This window comes from Sphaeramia orbicularis, chromosome 9 (genome assembly GCF_902148855.1).
Source record: "Sphaeramia orbicularis chromosome 9, fSphaOr1.1, whole genome shotgun sequence".
NCBI lineage: Eukaryota > Metazoa > Chordata > Actinopteri > Kurtiformes > Apogonidae > Sphaeramia > Sphaeramia orbicularis.
This window is the reverse complement of record NC_043965.1, coordinates 2,922,040-2,945,453: the sequence shown is the minus strand read 5'-3', so window position 1 is coordinate 2,945,453 and position 23,414 is coordinate 2,922,040. Positions and strand designations below refer to the sequence as shown.

At 38.0% G+C, this 23,414-nt stretch overlaps 1 protein-coding gene across 1 annotated transcript in view; it reads right to left on the bottom strand.

The window, feature by feature from the left end:
- prkg2 (protein kinase cGMP-dependent 2) overlaps window positions 1-23,414 on the bottom strand; it is a 75,876-nt gene that overhangs the window by 1,568 nt on the left and 50,894 nt on the right. The window contains exons 8-18 of the mRNA XM_030144465.1: window positions 23,152-23,246; window positions 20,319-20,387; window positions 17,592-17,690; window positions 11,979-12,129; window positions 10,612-10,748; window positions 8,019-8,108; window positions 7,794-7,935; window positions 6,022-6,185; window positions 4,573-4,695; window positions 3,260-3,322; window positions 2,357-2,423 (exon numbers count right to left, since the gene is read on the bottom strand). Coding sequence (XP_030000325.1) covers window positions 2,357-2,423; window positions 3,260-3,322; window positions 4,573-4,695; window positions 6,022-6,185; window positions 7,794-7,935; window positions 8,019-8,108; window positions 10,612-10,748; window positions 11,979-12,129; window positions 17,592-17,690; window positions 20,319-20,387; window positions 23,152-23,246 — 1,200 coding nt within the window. The remainder of the gene's footprint in view (window positions 1-2,356; window positions 2,424-3,259; window positions 3,323-4,572; window positions 4,696-6,021; window positions 6,186-7,793; window positions 7,936-8,018; window positions 8,109-10,611; window positions 10,749-11,978; window positions 12,130-17,591; window positions 17,691-20,318; window positions 20,388-23,151; window positions 23,247-23,414) is intronic.

The following is a 23,414-nucleotide window of genomic DNA, read 5'->3' as shown; positions in this document are numbered from 1 at the left end:
ACTATATGGAACTGGCTCGACTCGGCTCGACTTGTCTGCTCAGAGTCGCTGATAAACTCACTCGTTGCGTGTTCTCTCATCAAGCTCGTGCTGAATTTTTACGTCAGCCCCCAAAGACTGAACCTCCTGACTGAATGGTGTAGTTTTACAGAGTGTCATCATGTGGATTAACCTACTGCTCTATTTACTGTCAACTTCCGCATCTGTTTTTTGTAAAACAGTGGGTCACAGAGACGACTCTGACCAATCAGTGGTCTGCAGTGTTTACCCGTCACATTTTAGTATCTGGTCCCCAGTCCTGCAACCTCGGTGGAGGTGATACCGAAAAACTAGGACTGGGTACCAGATTCCGGGTCCTTTTTCGTAATGGAAATGCAAAAAGGCCGAGTCGAGTCGAGCTGAGACGTAGTGGAAACGTGGCAATACCTTCATCGAGCAGCGACCTTCAATTAATCTGTAGATTATTTTAATAACTAATCGATTCATCAGATAAACACAACAGACTCAATTCTCAAAGATTGATATTTAACCCAAAGCAATATAGTCTGCAGACAAGTCACTAATGATTACATCCACCCAGTGGCTTCAGGTATAGTTAGCGAGCACTAGCCTGCTACCTAGACTATATCTACCTAGCTATAGTCTTCAACCAGCTCCGGTTATAGGCTAGCTTTGTATGTATTAGTTCTAGTCAAAAATGGGTAAGATTAGTCTGGTGGTCTGGGAAAGATGGATGGAAATGATGACAGTGTCTAACTAGCTAGCGGGCTAAAGTAATCACGACATGTAGGCTATCTTAAGCTAGGTTTACATTTTGCTGGCGGTGGCCACGACAGCCCCGTTTGCCTGAAACGTAGTGCACCGTGACATTTTGGCCATTTTTTTCTCCATATTCAAGTTTTGTTACATAAACGGTGCACTACGTTTTGGGCAAAAGGCGCTTCCATGGCCTCCGTAAACATAATATAAACCGAGCTTTAAAAATCTGTCCCAGCATCCGAAACCTCAGCCATGCTCCTCTGTGTTTTCCTCTGTTACACTACACAGCAGGCACATTCTTAAAATACTAACGTGCTCAAGACCCAACGAATTGACTGACGAATTCGTTGCTCACTCTTAAGAATCAATTTGGATCAATTCGTTGTTGCAACGCTAGTTCAGAGCTCTTTATTCTAAACACTAATGATAACTTTAGCTCATTTTTTAATCATTTACAGTACATATATGACATGTCGACCCTTCAAAAGTCGACCTCAGGATTTCAGAGACTCTCGGTCCCTTCACCAGACGACATTAAATCCACTCTGACGGCGTCAAACTCTCACATATTTGTTCTGTTCGGTGAAGGTGAAACTCTGACAGGAACTACTTTCTCTGTTCGTATCCCAGTCTGTCACAAACTGTCAGACTTTGAGGTGAGTTCCAACTCGGTGTTGAAGGTCTGTCCTTCTGTCAAATCGTCAGCTGAATAAGGCCTCGTCTGCAGATTTTTTGTCAGTCGACATACGAGTGCACTTTTCCTGAAATAATTGCTCGTAGTTTTTTGGAATAATTGGCGTTAAATTGGGCTGAAAAAGCATGAAATCAGAGACTGCAGGTGTGTCTTTGGATGCGAGTTCATTTCTTTGCGTCTTTCACGTCAGTTTTGTGTTGTGGCTGTAAAAGCTGCAGAGCTTCACAGTTGTTTCATATTGTGCAGAACTTCTGCAATTATCTGTCAGTGTTGGTCCAGTTAGTCCTTCTGTGTCAGACTAAAGAATCAGAACTGACCCACATTTGATACAGTTATGTATTTGTTCCATGAAGATGAATTCAGATGGAAGAATGGATGATAGAAGGAAAGAAGGAAGGATCATGGATGGATGAATGGATGGAACGAAGGAAGGAAAGAACGGAAGGACACATGGATGGATGGATGGATGGATGGTAGAAAGAAAGAGGGATGGATGGATGGATGGATGATAGAAGGGAAGAAGGAAGGAACATAGAAGGATGGAAGGATGGATGGAACAAAGGAAGAAAAGAACGAAAGGTCACAAGGAAGGAAGGATGGATGGAACGAAGGAAGGAAAGAACAAAAGGATGGAAGTAAGGAAGGATGGAAGGAAGGAAAGAAGGAAGGAAGGAAGGAAGGAAGGATGATAAAAGGAAAGAGGGAAGGATCATAGAAGGATGGATGGACGGATGGATGGAATGAAGGAAGAACGAAAGGACGGAAGGAGGATAGATAGATAGATAGATAGATAGATAGATAGATAGATAGATAGATAGATAGATAGATAGATAGATAGATAGATAGATAGATAGATAGATAGATAGATAGATAGATAGATAGATAGATAGATAGATCCCTTACTTCTCTCCTCAGTGGAGACGGTACAGTCCGGGCCTTCAGTCCTTCCCAGTTGAATCCATTAAACCACCTGGAGATGAATTTACAACAGACAGGAAGTCACATGACACAGACGAATAGAATAGAACAGAATAGAATAGAATAGAATAGAATAGAACAACCTTTACTGTCATTGTTCTACTCCAGTCTGTGTAACAATATTAACAAAACACCAATGCTACACAAATGAGAACAGAGAGAATATAAAATTACAAAAACTAAAAATCAGATCAGAAAATTGAATATAAATTTTTACAATTTTACAAAATAACATAAAAATAGAGCTGAGTAGAATAAAAACTAAAAATGGACAAAATGTGAACAGACATAAATGTACAGTATTAACAGTATGTTTTACATTATAAACCTCAGAGCTTTGAATGTCAGTTTATTCACATAATGATATTTTTTACACACTTCTTATGTATATTTCTTTAATTATCATATTTATAATATATTGTCTAGTACATATTGGACAAGCTGCTGTTCTAATTTTGTGTCTTAATAATGTTTTAATATGTATATTTGATTATATGTATGTATGTATGTATATTATTATTATATTATGTAGTATATATTATATGTATATTTTTTCTTTTTCTGTTGTATTGATAATTTCTTTCCTGCTACTTTTTATTTTACTTTTTTGTATTTTTTTGTGACCATAACGCCCAATAATTTCCTCCTGGGTTTAATAAAGTCTTGTGGTTGTGCTTCAGTGCACTAACACCACAGTAACTCCACTCTGTTTATTCCCTGATAATGTCATTACCACAGACCTAAACCCTTCATACGCTCCATCAGGACTCATTTGAACAGCTGATGTGTCGGTGCCGTCCTGAACCAGCTGCGTCTCTTCCTTCTTACCTGTGCTTCTTGATATCAGTGATTCCATTTTTCAGGTTACCCAGGCGCTCAGAGGGGTTCCGCCTGGAAAATGGAACAAAGTGGGAAATTAAAGCAGCAACTAAACAGGTACAAACACTATTATTATTATTATTATTATTATTATTATTGTTGTTGTTGTTGTTGTTGTTATTATTACATCTTTTAACTATTTTATTATCTTATTTGTAAAAATCAGATTAAAGGTTTTGTCCATTTGATTTCCCCTTATCTGTCATTTTTTTAAAAGTATGTAGGTAAATAATATGTTAGACTAGATTAGATCATATTAAATTACATTAGATTACATTAAATTAGATTAGATTGGATTAAATTAAATTATATTATATTATATTATAATAGATTACATTACATTACATTAGATGAGATTAAATTAGATTACATTAAATTAGATTAGATTGGATTAAATTAGGTTAAATTAGATTACATTAGATTAAACTAAATTGAATTATATTACATTAGATTAAATTACATTATAATAGATTATATTACATTACATTAGATGAGATTAGATTAGATTAGATTAGATTGGATTAAATTAGATTAGATTAGATTAGATTGCATTGCATTAGATTAGATTAGACTCGATTAAATTAGATTATATTAGATTGGATTAAATTAGGTTAAATTAGATTCAATTAAATTAGATTAGATTTAACTGCATTAGATTAGATTAGATTAGATTAGATTAGATTAGATTAGATTAGATTAGATTAGATTAGATAGAACTTTATTGATCCCTTGGGCAGAACCCTCAGGACATTGAGGACTTTATTTATATAACACTTAAAAATGACAGTTTATAGGATAAAAAAAATGCACCAGATAAACACAGACATTAACTGCTGACATAAATCCTCATGGTTAAACCGTTACTGCTGCTGCTGTATATTGTGTAACATTGTACATATTCAGAGGTTTATTTTAGTTATATTTTAGTGAATTTTATGGTAGTTTTTTTTTTTTATTCAGTTCTGTTAGCTTTATCTGTTTAATTTATTATTTTAATCTATTTCATGCTGCATACAGGGAGACTGTTTATTAGTTTCATGTTGGTTTGATTTTGCAGTTTTGTTCCAGGATGTTTCTCAAAAAACACATGAAAAACTAAATGAAAGTTAATGCAGCTTTGTGTTTTCTTCAGAATATGATCGACTCAGATCCGCCAAAATCATACTTATCGATTTAACCAGGATTAAGCAGAATCAGGCCCTACATCAGCCATTTAACTCAGACATAAGTCACTTTATTTGTGTCTTAACTCGATCCTTTACCTGCACAGCTTTCGTATGAGATCCTCAGGTCTTTTGGAGATTTTTTTGGGGAAGTCCATCTTCTCGATCCCCTTCAGGATGAATGTGTAGGTCATCATCTGGTCACTGCCGGAGAACGGAGGACTGAGGGAGGCAGAGAACAAGGCACAGGTTTCAAACCAGGAAGTAGACCGAGCCCAAACCAGGGAGAAGACGAGGGTGAGTGTTATTCAGGTCTTTACTACGGTGGCCCCGAGGACAAACCACAACCATAAAAAACAAACAACAAAACAAACAAGAAAAAACAAGAAATAAGAAAAAACACACACATACACAAGAAAAAGAAAATCACGCAAACAAGAAAAAAAAACAGGTCCTACCTTTCCCAGTAGGACCTTTTTCTGGTTTGCATGATTTTCTTTTTCTTGTGTGTTTTTTTTTTCTTGTGTTATTTTCTCTTTCTTCTGATTTTCTTCTTCTCTGATAACCTCAGTAGAACCCCAATGATAACCTCAGAAGAACCCCACTCATACCCTCAGTAGAACCCCACTCATATCCTCCGTAGAACCCCACTGATACCCTCAGTAGAACCCCACTCAGAACCTCAGTAGAACCCCACTCAGAACCTCAGTAGACCCCACTCATACCCTCAGTAGAACCCCACTCAGAACCTCAGAAGTAGAACCCCACTCAGAACCTCAGTAGAACCCCACTCAGAACCTCAGTAGAAACCCACTCATACCCTCAGTAGAACCCCACTCAGAACCTCAGTAGAAACACACTCATAACCTCAGTAGAACCCCACTCATACCCTCAGTAGAACCCCACTCAGAACCTCAGCAGAACCCCACTGATAACCTCAGTAGTAGAACCCCACTCATAACCTCAGTAGAACCCCACTCATACCCTCAGTAGAACCCCACTCATACCCTCAGTAGAACCCCACTCAGAACCTCAGAAGTAGAACCCCACTCAGAACCTCAGTAGAAACCCACTCAGAACCTCAGAAGTAGAACCCCACTCAGAACCTCAGTAGAAACACACTCATACCCTCAGTAGAACCCCACTCAGAACCTCAGTAGAACCCCACTCATACCCTCAGTAGAGCCCCACTCAGAACCTCAGCAGAACCCCACTCAGAACCTCAGTAGAACCCCACTGATAACCTCAGTAGTAGAACCCCACTCAGAACCTCAGTAGACCCCACTCATACCCTCAGTAGAACCCCACTCAGAACCTCAGAAGTAGAACCCCACTCAGAACCTCAGTAGAACCCCACTCATAACCTCAGTAGAACCCCACTCATAACCTCAGCAGAACCCCACTCAGAACCTCAGTAGAACCCCACTGATAACCTCAGTAGTAGAACCCCACTCAGAACCTCAGTAGAACCCCACTCAGAACCTCAGTAGAACCCCACTTAGAACCTCAGTAGAACCCCACTCAGAACCTCAGTAGAACCCCACTGACCTCCCTGTCAGCAGCTCAAACACCAGGATCCCCAGAGACCAGAAGTCCACGCTGAAGTTGTGTCCTTTGTTCAGGATGATCTCAGGTGCCACGTACTCTGGAGTCCCGCAGAACGTCCAGGTTTTCTGTCCACATCGGATTTTCTTGGCAAAACCGAAGTCCACCTGTGAGGAACATGTCGTTTATTTAAAGGGGTCGTATTCGTCTAAACCCACTTTTCTCAGTCTGTGGTTCATTTCTTTGTGTATTTGACACTAATAGTTCAGACAGGTTACATTTGAACCCTCCAGCTGCGGCAAAACGGTCTGTAGATTCATTTGGGCAAAAATCCAGTGGATTTCTAGAACTTGTTTTAATTCCTGCTGAATTTGTTACGTTTTATAACTGGTTACAACATTTGTAACTAGGGAGAGCATCCCATGGAGTTGGACCTTAGACAGTGAATGGACACACTGGGTTTATGTTCAGTTAATGATGTATTTGACTGAAAAAGTCACTTTTTTTTCATTTTGATATAATAATCTTTTAACTTTTCTATGTCCGTGATCGATTCAGTTTAGAGCCCCGCCTTTCACTTTTTTACCCTGTTTTTCACGGTTTTTGTTCAATTTGTTTTGTTGCGTTCCCAATTTGTAACCCCTGTCCATAATGTTTTGGATTTTGATTTTGGGGGAAATGTGAAAATTGGGGGCTCGTCCGGGATCTGTATGAAATACACTTGTCATATTGTTGGTGTTTTGTGTTTGATGGTCACTTTTACAGTTATTCATCTTTTTCATGGTCATCAGATATGACCCATTTGGACGTTCAGAGGCTCCGTAGTTACCATGGAAACACTGTCATCTTCTACAACACTGATTCACCAGTAAAACCCATGGAGTTGGATCAAAGACAGTGGATGGACACACTGGATTTATGTTCAGTTAATGATGTATTTGACTGAAAAAGTCCCTTTTTTCCGTTTTGATATAATAATCTTTTAACTTTTCTATGTCTGTGATCGATTCAGTTTAGAACCCCTCCTTTCACTTTTTTACCCTGTTTTTCATGGTTTTTGTTCAATTTGTTTTCTTGCGTTCCCAATTTGTAACCCCTGTCCATAATTTTTTGGATTTAGATTTTGGGGGACACGTAAAAATTGGGGGCTCGTCCGGGATCTGAATGAAATACACTGTCATTATGCGGGTGTTTTGTGTTTGATGGTCGCTTTTACAGTTCATCTTTTCATGGTCATCAGATATGACCCATTTGGACGTTCAGGGGCTCCATAGTTACCATGGAAACACTGTCATCTTCTACAACATTGATTCACCAGTAAAACCCATGGAGTTGGACCTTAGACAGTGGATGGACACACTGGATTTATGTTCAGTTCATGATATTTTTTACTGAAAAATTCACTTTTTCTTCTGTTTTTTTTCTGTTTTGATATAATAATCTTTGAATTTTTCTATGTCCGTGACCGATTCAGTTTAGAACCTCTCCTTTCATTCTTTTACCCCTTTTTTCATGGTTTTTGTTCAATTTGTTTTCTTGCGTTCCCAATTTGTAACCTCTGTCCATAATTTTTTGGATTTTTGGAAACGTAAAAACTGGGGGCTCGTCCGGGATCTGAATGAAATACATCTGTCGTTATGGAGGTGTTTTGTGTTTGATGATCGCTTTTGACTCATTGAATTGTTCTGAATCTTTGCACTTGTCATGGATTTTAACTCGGAGTCACGTGGAAAAGCAGACCTACCCACCAGTTACACCAGTTAATAATTACTCACCAGTTTGATGTAACCCTCGCCGTCCAGCATCAGGTTCTCAGGTTTCAGGTCTCTGTACAGGACACCTTTACGATGGAGGTAATCGAAAGCCTCCGTGACGCAACCCACGCAGAATTTGGCGGTGGGCTCATCAAAACTTCCCCTATCGACAAAAAAAAAAGACAAAATTAAACATGAAAAATGACGTAGCGTAGCGGCGTCTCCTCTGCGTTGGGTCGGTCCTACCGGTCTCTGAGCAGACTCCAGATTTCTCCGCCCAAACAGGCCTCCAACAGCATGTAGACGTATTTATTATCCTTAAAGGTGCGGTAGAGTCTGCAGAAACAGAAACAGACTTTAGATTATTTCAGCAAAACTGGCAAATACACCCACAGTTACAAATGTGGAGATGCACTATGTGGACAAAAGTATGTGGACACGTGGAATTCAGGTGTTTGTTTTCAAACAGGGGTCTGGGACACAAAACAATAAGGACTAATGTCAGAATATAGTTTTATATTATGGGATAAATATCATTGCATTGGTTAGTTTGGTTTAAATTGTTATCTTTGTTTCCAAAATGACTCAGAGATGGTTTTGACTCATTGTTTTTTTTTTTACTGATTATTTTGTCACTTTTACTCATTCTGTTTGTTATTTTATTCATTTTCCTTAAATTTATTGATTATTTTGGTCATTTTCTTGATTATTTTTGTTAATTTTTTGCTTTATGTTGATTATTTTTTTCAATTTGTAATCGTTCTACTTATGTTTGTTCAGGTTCTTGCTGGTATAAAACATCAGAAAAGCTGTTTTTAACCTGAAATGGTTTTTTTTTTTTTTTCTACTGTACATACGTTGCATATATCAAAGAAATTAATCATTATATAATCACCAGCTAAAAGCAGATGTCTCAGTTTGGCCAAAAATATGCTAATATTATGCTATAAAGCTAATGGTATGAAACAAAATAATTTCATTAGCCTCATAGTATATTTACCTAAGTCATACACTAAATGGACAAAAGTATGTGGACACATTGAATTCAGGTGTTTCTTTTCTAACAGGGGTCTGGGATACAAAACAATAATGACTAATGAAAATAATATAGTTTTATATTATGGGATAAATATCATTGCATTGGTTAGTTTGGTTTAAATTATTGTCTTTGCTTCTAAAATGACTCAGAGATGGTTTGGACTTTTTGTTTTTTTTACTGATTATTTTGGTCATTTTTACTCATTCTGCTTGTTATTTTATTCATTTTTCGTAAATTTATAGATTTTTTTTTGTCATTTTTACTCATTTTGCTTGTTATTTTATTTATTTTTCTTAAATTTATTGATTTTTTGGTCATTTTTACTCATTCTGCTTGTTATTTTATTCATTTTTCGTAAATTTATAGATTTTTTTGGTCATTTTTACTCATTCTGCTTGTTATTTTATTTATTTTTCTTAAATTTATTGAATATTTTGTTCATTTTTGTTCATTTTCTTGATTATTTTTGTACATTTTTTTGTATCATGTTGATTTTTTGGAAATATTTTATATATAAGGAATATAAAATAAAAGGAATGTTGATGTTTACAAACTATATGGACAAAAATATTGGGACACAACATGCCTGTTCATGCTGATTTGAGAAATAAACAAACAAAAAAAAAGACGTAGAACATTAAAAAATTCATAGTTATGGGCAAAAAAAAAAACAAACAAAATGGATGGACAAAAGTATGTGGACACGTTGAATTCAGGTGTTTCTTTTCTAACAGGGGTCTGGGATACAAAACAGTAATGACTAAAGTCAGAATACAGTTTTATATTATAGGATAAATATCACATTGATTATTAATATTTATGTTTTTATCTTAAATCCTCATGAACAGGACATCTTACAGCTGTAGACATAATGTGTCCCAATGTCTATGTCCATATAGTTTATAAACATCAATATTTCCTTAAAGTCTAATGGGAGATTTTTTTTTTAAGTTTTATTTTTTTGGTGCCAATCAGCAACATTTCCACTATTACCTTTTTCAATAAACAGTCAGTAATGAAAACAATCACAGTTCACTTTCCTAATCGTCCACATTGTTAGAATCTGCTCCGTTTCTTGCGAGTGCGTCTCATTATTAAACAGTCAAATCACAAACTGCATAAAAAAGCAGCAGGAACAAAACAGCAGTGTCCTGGGAGTCATTTTTTACAGCGTGCTGAAGCCTCCTCTAATCTATTTACGAGATAATGCTGCACTTTATGTTATGACTTCCATGTTGTGGTATTTTTTTCAAAGCGCATAAATAGTTAATCACAACCAGGAGCTCGTACAGATTCAGTGTCTTTGTGGCGAGAAACCGGAGACAACACGGCGGATGTTCACCGCTGCACCGCCTTTAAATCTTATATCATTTAACATCGGTCTTGAAAACAGATCAGAAATACGAAGAGCTAATAGTTAAAACACGCGAAAAACAGCTGAAATAAATACACCGGGACGAGGTCAGCAGGAGGAAGGTTTCAAAGAGTGAAGGATGGCTTTAATATTTTGTTGCTGAAATTGGATCAACGTAATCTTTACAAAAAAGGCTGAGGAGAGCCACCGCCGCAATAATTCATCGCAAATAACTACATTTTCTTCGCCGACGACTCAATATCCTCTGCTGTTCTACCCACAATGAGAAGATGTAATCAGCTGGAGGCCTGGGCTGTGATCTCATCAAAAACTAATAAGACTGGCATTGTTTTTTTCCAGACTAATGGAGCAGAAATTCATCACAACAGATAAAAAAAAAAAAAAGGAAATGGAGGCGGAGCAAAGAGAGAGAGAGAGAGACTGACTTGACGACAAAGGGCGAGCGAGCCTCGGTGAGGATCTTCCTCTCAGAGTGGATGTGTTCCTCCTGCCTGTTTTCCACCACATGCTTCTTCTTAATGACCTTTAATGCAAAGGTGACGTCTTTACTCTTGACCTTCACCTGCGACAAGTAGAAAAAGGAATCAGGTCAGAGGTGTTTGAAATAGGAAAACCTGAGGCACTGCACTGCAAAAAGTTACATCTGACCAAGTGTATTTGTCTCATTTCTAGTCCAAATATCTGATCACACTCAAAATCAGACAAAATCATTTAAAGAGGAACTGTTCAGTGAGATAGAAGAACTGATTTATAGACAATAGATCTGGAAACTCTGATTTCAACAAATCTGACCAAGAGAATTTTCATTTTTTCCATTGGCAGATTTTTTTTGCTTGAATTATACAAAAAAATCTTGAATTAAGGAAAAAAATCTTGAATTAAGCAAAAAAAAATCTTGAATTAAGCAAAAAAAATCTTGAATTAAGCAAAAAAAAATCTTGAATTAAGCAAAAAAATTGAATTAAGCAAAACAAAATATTGAATTAAGCAAAAAAAATGAATTAAGCAAAAAAATATTGAATAAAGTAAAACAAAATATTGAATTAAGCAAAAAATATTTAATTAAGCAAAACAAAATATTGAATTAAGCAAAAAAAATACTGAATTAAGCAAAAAAAATATTGAATTAAGCAAAAAAAAAAGTCTTGAATTAAGCAAAAAAAAAACCTCTTGAATTAAGCAAAAAAAAAAAAAAAAAAATCTTGAATTAAACAAAAAAATCTGCTCATGGAACAAGTGAAAATAATCTTGGTCAGATTTGTTGAAATCAGATTTTCCAGATCTCTTGTCTCTAAATCAGTTCTTCTATCTCACTAACAGTTCCTCTGTAGGTGATTCTGTCTGATTTTAAATGTGATCAGATATTTGGACTAGAAATGAGACAAATACACTTGGTCAGATTTAGATTTTTGCAGTTTTCACAGTAGTTTCTTTTCCTTTGGACATAAGTGCAAAACTTTACTGATATTTACTAAATGTGGAAAAAACAGAAGTGCGTAATGTCGGTTTTTACATTAAATCACAAATGCGATGATTTGTTTATTTATTATCGCAAGATGACACGAGCAGTCATTCCATAAACATGGTGACGAACGTAAATATCATGTTTATTCACAGGTATCTTCATTCTTATTATTATACATGACCCCTCTACAGGTGGAGTCCGACTTGAGCACAGGTCTGTATTTGATCCAAACCTCTCCTTCTCGTGTATTTGTGGGGCTTAAATCCGTCCTAGTTTAATGCATTTCGATTCGACGTCGTCTGAAACTGCGGGGTGGCTGTTTCTCACCAGCTCCACTCGTCCGAAGCCGCCGACGCCCAGAGTGGCGATGACGTCCAGATGGTCGAAGGGTCTGGAGGACGGGAAGGCCGACACCATGTCCTTGAGCTGGATCACATCTGGAGACAGAGGCTGGCTCTGGTGGCGCGACACCGACCTCCTGCAGGAGACGCACACACAGGCTGAACTGGGGGGATATCGGTAATTATGACCATAAACGTCTGCGATTTGAACAACATTCTGCCTCAGTTCATCATTTATGCATGTGCATTACAGAGCAGATCCACACAGGCGCAAAATATTTAGTAACAGGCAGAATACTGGTAAAATTACACTGAATTTTCTTCAGATATTTGAGGTTTATATTATTGTCAGAACTAAATGTAATTTTTTTTTTGCACTAAAACAACAAGAAACATTTGGAGTCATTATTTAAAAGCAGAAGGTAATGGTATTTTTTTTTACATTAACTCATACAGACTTTTGTGTCAGTTCCCAAAGGAACTTTTTTCTATTTTTAATCTTTCTTGACTGATGTGTGTGTGTTCTGTGTGTTCTGTGTGTGTTCTGTGTGTGTGTTCTGTGTGTTCTGTGTGTGTTCTGTGTGTGTGTTCTGTGTGTTCTGTGTGTGTGTTCTGTGTGTGTTCTGTGTGTGTTCTGTGTGTGTGTTCTGTGTGTTCTGTGTGTGTTCTGTGTGTGTGTTCTGTGTGTGTTCTGTGTGTGTTCTGTGTGTTCTGTGTGTGTGTTCTGTGTGTTCTGTGTGTGTTCTGTGTGTGTTCTGTGTGTGTGTTCTGTGTGTGTTCTGTGTGTGTGTTCTGTGTGTTCTGTGTGTGTGTTCTGTGTGTGTTCTGTGTGTGTGTTCTGTGTGTTCTGTGTGTGTTCTGTGTGTGTGTTCTGTGTGTTCTGTGTGTGTGTTCTGTGTGTGTTCTGTGTGTGTGTTCTGTGTGTGTTCTGTGTGTGTTCTGTGTGTTCTGTGTGTGTGTTCTGTGTGTGTTCTGTGTGTGTTCTGTGTGTGTGTTCTGTGTGTTCTGTGTGTGTTCTGTGTGTGTGTTCTGTGTGTGTGTTCTGTGTGTTCTGTGTGTGTTCTGCTGTGTGTGTGTTCTGTGTGTGTTCTGTGTGTGTTCTGTGTGTGTTCTGTGTGTGTGTTCTGTGTGTGTTCTGTGTGTGTTCTGTGTGTGTTCTGTGTGTGTGTTCTGTGTGTGTTCTGTGTGTGTTCTGTGTGTGTGTGTCTGTGTGTGTGTTCTGTGTGTTCTGTGTGTGTGTTCTGTGTGTGTGTTCTGTTGTGTTCTGTGTGTGTGTTCTGTGTGTGTGTTCTGTGTGTTCTGTGTGTGTTCTGTGTGTGTGTTCTGTGTGTTCTGTGTGTGTTTCTGTGTGTGTGTTCTGTGTGTTCTGTGTGTTCTGTGTGTGTGTTCTGTGTGTGTGTTCTGTGTGTGTGTTCTGTGTGTGTTTCTGTGTGTGTGTTCTGTGTGTTCTGTGTGTGTTCTGTGTGTGTTCTGTGTGTGTGTCCTGTGTGTGTGTTCTGTGTGTGTCCTGTGTGTGTTCTGTGTGTGTGTTCTGTGTGTGTGTTCTGTGTGTGTGTTCTGTGTGTTCTGTGTGTGTGTTCTTGTGTGTGTGTTCTGTGTGTTCTGTGTTGTGTTCTGTGTGTTCTGTGTGTTCTGTGTGTGTGTTCTGTGTGTTCTGTGTGTGTTCTGTGTGTGTGTTCTGTGTGTTCTGTGTGTTCTGTGTGTGTGTTCTGTGTGTGTGTTCTGTGTGTTCTGTGTGTGTTCTGTGTGTGTGTTCTGTGTGTTCTGTGTGTGTGTTCTGTGTGTGTGTTCTGTGTGTTCTGTGTGTGTTCTGTGTTCTGTGTGTGTTGTGTGTGTGTTTTGTGTTGTGTGTGTTGTGTGTGTGTTGTGTGTGTGTTCTGTGTGTGTTCTGTGTGTGTGTTCTGTGTGTTCTGTGTGTTCTGTGTGTGTGTTCTGTGTGTGTGTGTGTTGTGTGTGTGTTCTGTGTTGTGTGTTGTGTGTGTGTTGTGTGTGTGTTCTGTGTTGTGTGTGTGTTGTGTGTGTGTTCTGTGTTGTGTGTGTGTTGTGTGTGTGTTCTGTGTTGTGTGTGTGTTGTGTGTGTGTTGTGTGTTGTGTGTGTGTTGTGTGTGTGTTCTGTGTGTGTTGTGTGTGTGTTCTGTGTTGTGTGTGTGTTGTGTGTGTGTTCTGTGTTGTGTGTTGTGTGTGTGTTGTGTGTGTGTTCTGTGTTGTGTGTGTGTTGTGTGTGTGTTCTGTGTTGTGTGTGTGTTGTGTGTGTGTTGTGTGTTGTGTGTGTGTTGTGTGTGTGTTGTGTGTGTGTTCTGTGTGTGTTGTGTGTGTGTTGTGTGTTGTGTGTGTGTGTTCTGTGTGTGTTGTGTGTGTGTTGTGTGTGTGTTCTGTGTGTGTTGTGTGTGTGTTGTGTGTTGTGTGTGTGTTGTGTGTGTGTTGTGTGTGTGTTCTGTGTGTGTTGTGTGTGTGTGTGTTCTGTGTTCTGTGTTGTGTGTGTGTTGTGTGTGTGTTGTGTGTGTGTTCTGTGTGTGTTGTGTGTGTGTTGTGTGTTGTGTGTGTGTTGTGTGTGTGTTGTGTGTGTGTTCTGTGTTGTGTGTGTGTTGTGTGTGTGTTCTGTGTTGTGTGTGTGTTGTGTGTGTTCTGTGTGTGTGTCTGTGTGTGTGTTCTGTGTGTTCTGTGTGTGTGTTCTGTGTGTGTGTTCTGTGTGTTCTGTGTGTGTTCTGTGTGTGTGTTCTGTGTGTGTGTTCTGTGTGTTCTGTGTGGGTTCTGTGTGTGTGTTCTGTGTGTTCTGTGTGTGTGTTCTGTGTGTGTCTGTGTGTGTGTTCTGTGTGTGTGTTCTGTGTGTTCTGTGTGTGTGTTCTGTGTGTGTGTTCTGTGTGTTCTGTGTGTGTTCTGTGTTCTGTGTGTGTTGTGTGTGTGTTCTGTGTGTGTTCTGTGTTGTGTGTGTGTTGTGTGTGTGTTGTGTGTGTGTTCTGTGTTGTGTGTGTGTTGTGTGTGTGTTGTGTGTTGTGTGTGTGTTGGTGGTTCTGTGTGTGTTCTGTGTTGTGTGTTGTGTGTGTGTGTTCTGTGTTGTGTGTGTGTTGTGTGTGTGTTCTGTGTTGTGTGTGTGTTCTGTGTTGTGTGTGTTGTGTGTGTGTGTGTGTGTGTTCTGTGTTGTGTGTGTGTTGTGTGTGTGTTGTGTGTTGTGTGTGTGTTCTGTGTGTGTTGTGTGTGTGTTGTGTGTGTGTTCTGTGTGTGTTGTGTGTGTGTTGTGTGTTGTGTGTGTGTTGTGTGTGTGTTGTGTGTTGTGTGTGTGTTGTGTGTGTGTTGTGTGTTGTGTGTGAGTTCTGTGTGTGTTGTGTGTGTGTGTGTTCTGTGTTCTGTGTGTGTTGTGTGTGTGTTGTGTGTTCTGTGTGTGTTGTGTGTGTGTTCTGTGTTGTGTGTGTGTTGTGTGTGTGTTGTGTGTGTGTTCTGTGTTGTGTGTGTGTTGTGTGTGTGTTGTGTGTGTGTTGTGTGTGTTGTGTGTGTGTTGTGTGTGTGTTGTGTGTGTGTTCTGTGTTGTGTGTGTGTTCTGTGTTGTGTGTGTGTTCTGTGTTGTGTGTGTGTTGTGTGTGTGTTCTGTGTTGTGTGTGTGTTCTGTGTTGTGTGTGTGTTGTGTGTGTGTTGTGTGTGTGTTCTGTGTTGTGTGTGTGTTCTGTGTTGTGTGTGTGTTGTGTGTGTGTTGTGTGTGTGTTGTGTGTGTTGTGTGTGTGTTGTGTGTGTGTTGTGTGTGTGTTCTGTGTTGTGTGTGTGTTCTGTGTTGTGTGTGTTCTGTGTTGTGTGTGTTGTGTGTGTGTTGTGTGTGTGTTCTGTGTTGTGTGTGTGTTGTGTGTGTGTTGTGTGTTGTGTGTGTGTTGTGTGTGTGTTGTGTGTGTTGTTCGTGTGTTGTGTGTGTGTTCTGTGTTGTGTGTGTGTTGTGTGTGTGTGTTGTGTGTGTGTTGTGTGTGTGTTCTGTGTTGTGTGTGTGTTCTGCGTTGTGTGTGTTCTGTGTTGTGTGTGTGTTGTGTTGTGTGTGTGTTGTGTGTGTGGTGTGTGTGTGTGTGTGTGTGTGTGTGTGTGTGTGTGTGTGTTGTGTGTGTTGTGTGTGTGTTCTGTGTTGTGTGTGTGTTCTGTGTTGTGTGTGTGTTGTGTGTTGTGTGTGTGTGTGTGTGTGTTCTGTGTTGGTGTGTGTGTTCTGTGTTGTGTGTGTGTTGTGTGTGTGTTCTGTGTTGTGTGTGTGTTCTGTGTTGTGTGTGTGTTCTGTGTTGTGTGTGTGTTGTGTGTTGTGTGTGTGTTGTGTGTGTGTTCTGTGTTGTGTGTGTGTTCTGTGTTGTGTGGTGTTGTGTGTTGTGTGTGTGTTGTGTGTGTGTTCTGTGTTGGGTGTGTGTTGTGTTGTTGTGTGTGTGTTTGTGTGTGTGTTCTGTGTTGTGTGTGTGTTCTGTGTTGTGTGTGTGTTGTGTGTGTTCTGTGTTGTGTGTGTGTTCTGTGTTGTGTGTGTGTTCTGTGTTGTGTGTGTGTTGTGTGTTGTGTGTGTGTTGTGTGTGTGTTCTGTGTTGTGTGTGTGTTCTGTGTTGTGTGTGTGTTGTGTGTGTGTGTGTGTTGTGTGTGTGTTCTGTGTTGTGTGTGTGTTCTGTGTTGTGTGTGTTGTGTGTTGTGTGTGTGTTGTGTGTGTGTTGTGTGTGTGTTCTGTGTTGTGTGTGTGTTCTGTGTTGTGTGTGTTCTGTGTTGTGTGTGTTGTGTGCTGTGTTGTGTGTGTGTTCTGTGTTGTGTGTGTGTGTGTGTGTTGTGTGTGTGTTCTGTGTTGTGTGTGTCTGTGTTGTGTGTGTTCTGTGTTGTGTGTTGTGTGTGTGTTGTTGTGTGTGTGTTGTGTGTGTGTTCTGTGTTGTGTGTGTTCTGTGTTGTGTGTGTTCTGTGTTGTGTGTGTGTGTGTTGTGTGTGTGTTGTGTGTGTGTTGTGTGTGTTCTGTGTTGTGTGTGTGTTCTGTGTTGTGTGTGTTCTGTGTTGTGGTGTTCTGTGTGTGTGTGTTGTGTGTGTTGTGTGTGTTCTGTGTTGTGTGTGTGTTCTGTGTTGTGTGTGTTCTGTGTTGTGTGTGTTGTGTGTGTGTTGTGTGTGTGTTCTGTGTTGTGTGTGTGTTCTGTGTTGTGTGTGTGTTCTGTGTTGTGTGTGTTCTGTGTTGTGTGTGTGTTCTGTGTTGTGTGTGTGTTCTGTGTTGTGTGTGTTCTGTGTTGTGTGTGTTGTGTGTGTGTTGTGTGTGTTGTGTGTGTGTTTGTGTGTTGTGTGTGTGTTGTGTGTTGTGTGTGTGTTCTGTGTTGTGTGTGTGTTCTGTGTTGTGTGTGTGTTCTGTGTTGTGTGTGTTCTGTGTTGTGTGTGTTGTGTGTGTGTTGTGTGTGTGTTCTGTGTTGTGTGTGTTCTGTGTTGTGTGTGTGTTCTGTGTTGTGTGTGTTCTGTGTTGTGTGTGTGTTGTGTGTGTGTTCTGTGTTGTGTGTGTTGTGTGTGTTCTGTGTTGTGTGTGTGTTGTGTGTGTGTTCTGTGTTGTGTGTGTTGTGTGTGTTCTGTGTTGTGTGTGTTGTGTGTGTTCTCCGTTAACCGTCTCCGTCCTCCTCAGATGTGCTCTTACTTGGCGTGTCTCTTCTTGTCGTCTCGGTCGAGCGTTGCCACGTATCCTTGGAGGTACTTCTGCAGCTCGTTGAAGGTACCCACCGTCTGATCGAACGTCCTGGAAAAACAACACCTACGCGTCACCGGTGAAACCGCTGGAATGTTGGCCGCTCGTCTTCATCGCTTCTAGTTTAGATTGAACCCGAGCGTCCTGAACATCTGAGACGTGACACATGAAAAAGAACAGCGTGCACGGAAAAAAACCGCAAGGACCGGAACGTGATGAAGACCAGGGAGGGGTGTTTACAGAAGTCCCATCAGTGAGTTGAACTGAAGGGAAAACACAATCATATGAACCACCCCGAACATGTATAATTCATACTGATGTGCATCTACTGCATAAAACACATAAGTACAAATGTGGACAAAAGTATGTGGACACGCTGAATTCAGGTGTTTCTTTTCTAACAGGGGTCTGGAATACAAAACAAAAGGACTAATGTTAGAATATAGTTTTATATTATGGGGTAAATATCATTGCATTGGCTAGTTTGGCTTAAATTGTTATATTTGTTTCCAAAATGACTCAGAGATGGTTTTGACTTACTGTTTTTTTACTGATTATTTTGGTCATTTTTACTCATTCTGCTTGTGATTTTATTCATTTTTCTTAGATTTATTCATTATTTTGGTCATTTTTGGTCATTTCTGTTTTTAAATCCCTTCTTAAAACCAATCTTTTCTCCTTGGCTTTTGAAACCATGTGAGATGTTTGAAGGTACTATCTTTATTCTATTGTTTTTATTTGGTAGTGGTTTATTGTTCTTATCTATCTATCTACAGTCTACTCTCGTTAAACCGCCCGCCGTTATACCGCCATTTTCGCTCACCGCCGACCAAAACCATTGCACAAAAATCCCCAATGCATTATTCCATTAGCTACCGCCATTTCCGCCTATCGCCATCCGCCAGCCCAGTTCCATGCACAAACAACACTTATACCATTGATTTCCCGACCGTTATACCGCCAGCGTGATTGCCATCGAGTACACATAAATTTTAACAATGCACTGAAACAAACGCGCCAGACGCTGATCGCGACAAGCTACGAGTAGGTCTACGGAACGGCCACCGTTCATTTATCGCAGAACACTCAGTAGGTCAGGATGTCGGGAAGAGGACGTGGGATTAAGCCAAAGCCTCAAGATGATGGGGTGTCATTTCCCGACACGGTATAATAATGCTTCAAATGTTTCCCCACTTTAAATGATCCCTTACAACATAACAGAATCAAGATTTATTTAGAAACGCAATTCGAACGGGTTAACGGAGGCAGCACAGACATCATATAGTAAAGACATGCACATTATGGACGCAACCCGTTGTAACGCCATTTTCACTATACCGCCAATTTGGCCGTGAACGGAAGTTGGCGGTATAATGAGAGTAGACTGTATCTATCTATCTATCTATCTATCTATCTATCTATCTATCTATCTATCTATCTATCTATCTATCTAGTTGTTTTTAACTGAATGGCTTTTTCATCTATTCTTGTATTTTATTCTCCTATTTTGGTTTTATTTATTCTTCTGTACAGCACTTTGGTCCACTGCAGTTGTTTTAAAGTGCTTTACAAATAAAGTTGGATTGGATAAAAAAAAGTCAAATATTGACAACAATTTAAGGAAGCTCTCTACATTTTTATTAACATAAACATCATAATATAGTTTTATATTATGGGACAAATATCATTGCATTGGTTAGTTTGGTTTAAATTATCTTTGTTTCCAAAATGACTCAGAGATGTTTTTTTCTGTCAACACTGATTTTTGACTATGATTTTAAATGTTCTTCCTCTAAATTTCAAAAATATTTTTCCTGCACTGACTGTAAATAATAATTTTCTACCTCAATAAACCATCTACTTTCTTCACATCTTACTGAGGAAGAAAAATCTAACATTAAACTTGAAGGAAATATTGATGTTTTTATCTCAGATCCTCATGAACAGGACATCTTACAGCTGTAGACATGATGTGTCCCAATATTTATGTCAATATAGTTTATAAACATCAATATATCCTTATAGTTTGATGTTAGATTTTTCTTCCTCAGTGAGATGTGAAGAAAGTAGATGGTTAGATGTGGTAGAAAATTATTATTTACAGTCAGAGCAGGAAAAACATTTTAGAAATTTAGAGGAAAAACATTTAAAATCATAGTCATGGATTTCTTTTTTCTTTCTTTCTTTCTTTTTTTTTTTGAATATCAAAAAACAAAAACAACAAAGAAAAAAGTTAAAACAAAAAAACAAGTAAAAAAAAAAAAACCTTTATCCCATGTCAGCTCCTCAAAGTAACTTAAAAAATCTTGCACGTTAAAATAAATTCTAACCAATCCTGTGCAAAACACAAAAATATCATACATATGGATTAAAAAAAAAATCAATGTCGAGAGAAAATAAGTCACATCCATCTCTGAGGCATTTTGAAAAACAAAGATAACAATTTAAACCAAACTAACCAAAGAATAATATTTATCCCATAATATAAAACTATATTCTAACATTAGCCATTATTGTTCTGTATCCCAGACCCCTGTTGGTGTAATACCGCTAATGGCCACTAGATGCTGCTCCAGAAAACACTGGCTCTCATTAGACTTACAGTGAATTTATAACTAAAAATACTAAATATATGGGAAAAAAACAAGTGTACATGAGTGTCGAGCATCAAAAACTCACTCTCTGTCGATGACGAGGCATTCCACGCCGTTCTCGTCTGCGATGATGTTGGCCGACCTGACGTCATCACTGAAAAAAGGCAAAAACAGTTTTAATGCACTCATGAATACATTTAACCGACTGAAATAACATCTGTTTAGTTTATTTTTAGTGCAGTTTATTCCATTTTTTTTCCTGCAAGACATGAATTTTCACGATCAACTGACATCTGTAACAAACTTATGAAACCAGCCATAAATAAAATAAACTACAGCTCAAACCCATTAATCGATTAGGTGCTTGAAGCGAATGCAAAAATTCACAATTTGATTAATCGACTCAAATTGATTGAAGGGAAATATTCTCTTGTAGTTTTCCTGAACTGAAGCTTCTTTGTGCGTCACAATAAGTGTCCGTGTGAAACACAACAGTGGAACCAATGTTTAACAGCAGAGAAATGAAGGAAACAACGCTTTGATTCAGGAGAACTGTGGTTGAATGATTTTTTGTTTTAATCACTTTGAGTCGATTAATTGTTTCAGCTCTAAAATAAATAAATAAATAAATACAACCATGTCAAATAAACAGGTTCATTGATTCCCCAGTAAAACCAGTGGACTTTGATCAGTGACAGTGGATGGACACACTGGGTTTATGGTCAGTTAATAATAGATTTTTTTCTGAAAAAGTCACATTTTCTTCAGTTTTCTCTGTTTTTGATATAATAACCATTAAATATAAATTGACTTTTCATGAACATCTACATGATCAGTGAATTAAATATCGGAAAACACATGGTTTTCACTTAAAAATGCCAAATACAAAAGAACATATTGGAATAAATGGTGTGAAATCGCTGAAGAAGGGTTAAAAAATAGAATAAAATTGACTTTGGAACTGCCTCAGAAGTAGGACTGGGTCTTTAAGGGTTAATATTTGGACTTTAATGAAGCCTTAATGTAATTGCTGACTATGATTTTATCTCATTATGTGCATCTTCTTCTGAGCGTCTGTCTGCAGCAGAGGAGGACAGAGTGGGTTTTTGGGCTGAACTCAGTCTGGCGTCATTTCAACAGAAGCTGGAGGACACTGGGTTTGAGTCACAGAACGGTTCCACCGATAAAAACCTCTGACTGGAAACAATACTTTTATACCACAACTACACTGTAAAAAAATCTGAAATTTAACAGAATTTTCACTCTTTATTTTACAGATTTTTCCTGTATTTTTAAGATACAGGAAAATATCAATGAAATGACAAAAACAGACTGTGATTTTACATGACAAATGGAAAAGAACACGAAAACTGTAACTGTGAATAGCCATAAAATGTCCATTTTTTTAAAAGATTTTTTTTTTTCACAGAAAAACACAGTTAAAATTAATTTGCAAATGTATCATAATTTCACAAATATTTCTTTTCTATTTATGAGATTAAACTGTTAATTTAAAGTTTAAGACTATAAAAAAGTAATACTGAAGCGAGATAAAGTTACTGACAATTAACTGTAAAAAAGAGAAGTATTTGTTCTGTAAGTTGAACCAGACTTGTTTATTAACTGACAAATATCTTGTGTAATTACAGGAGGTTTCACAATAAAAATGTTGAATTAATGTATTTTTGTGAATGTATAACATGTATAAGTACTGATAAACTGTCCAAATACAGTTTTTATCAGTGGATTGGACAACTGAGTCTCACTGAAAATTATTTATATACATATATATATATATATATATATATATATATATATATATATATATATATATATATATATATATATATTTTTTTTTTTTTTTATAGGGAATTTGATTGTTTTAATACATGTAAATATTCTTTATTAAACATTAAAAAGTAAAAAAAAAAAAAATTTAAAAAAAAGCAAAATCTCCTGTGAAGTTAGGGCAAAAAACCTGTATTTTAATTATGGAAAATTACCGTATTTTTATGAGATGGTTATTTTCCATTATTTTGCAGTATTTTTTCGACACCCCTGCTGCCAGAGTATTACTGTTTTTTTATTTATTTATTTATTTTTTCACTATGTAACCATCTACTGAATATTGAAATACTGATGTTTCTAAACTATATGGACATAAATATTGGGACACATCATGTCTTCAGCTGTAAAATGTCCTGTTCATGATGATTTGAGATACAAATTGTTGGATTGATTGTAAGGCGCAAATAATTTTCGCATTGTAGCCTAATGTTGGTGCGTATTTTTAATCACAATCGTCAGATCAAGTGGAAAAGAGTCCCGTAAAGTGTGTGTGTGGGGGGGCATATGTCTCAATAATTTTTTTCTTCCGTCACTCCAAAAATGTTCACAAGGGTGAAAAATATGTTCTGTGCATCTCGTTTCATCATTTCTTTGTCTCCTAACCACTTCCATGTGTGCACAATAACACATCCAACCTGTTTGCTCCTCCTTTTGACACATGTTAAATACAGACTCAGTTTCTTTCAGTCAAATTGCTTTCAGGTTTGATAAATCTCTTTGCGTGTGTTAAATTAATATTTTTACATTTTCTCCTCCCAGCACATGCACAACTGTGTGTAAACGCCCCATGTTTCATATTCATTGTGTCAAATGTACAAACTGGATGCAGACGCTATTTTCACCTTTGAAAGACACAAACCTTAGTGCCACTGTTGGTAATTCAGTTTGTACATTTTTTTGCGTGTGCACTGAGTTTGCACAGGTTTTAATACACACAGACCTTTAGATCTGACCCTGAGTGTGATGGGCGAGACGCACACAGAGTCCACTTCCCTTTTATAATATACATTCTGTTCTATTCTATTCTATTCATTTCTATTCTATTCTATTCTATTCTAGGTTCCTTTTACCTGATCAGTGCCTTCTCTCCAAAGTATTCTCCTTTCTGCAGAGTGTTGATGATCTGAGGCAGTTTGTGTGCTTCAGTGGTCTGGGTCACCTTCACCTGCACACACACACACACACACACGCACACACACACACACACACACACAGTAGAACAGAGGGTTAAACATACAGACTGTACAGTACAGGATCATTTCTGTTCAGGACGTTTACATGTAGGTGAGTGTTTTTGACATTTCTGTCAAATAAAGGATCTGAATAACAGTTC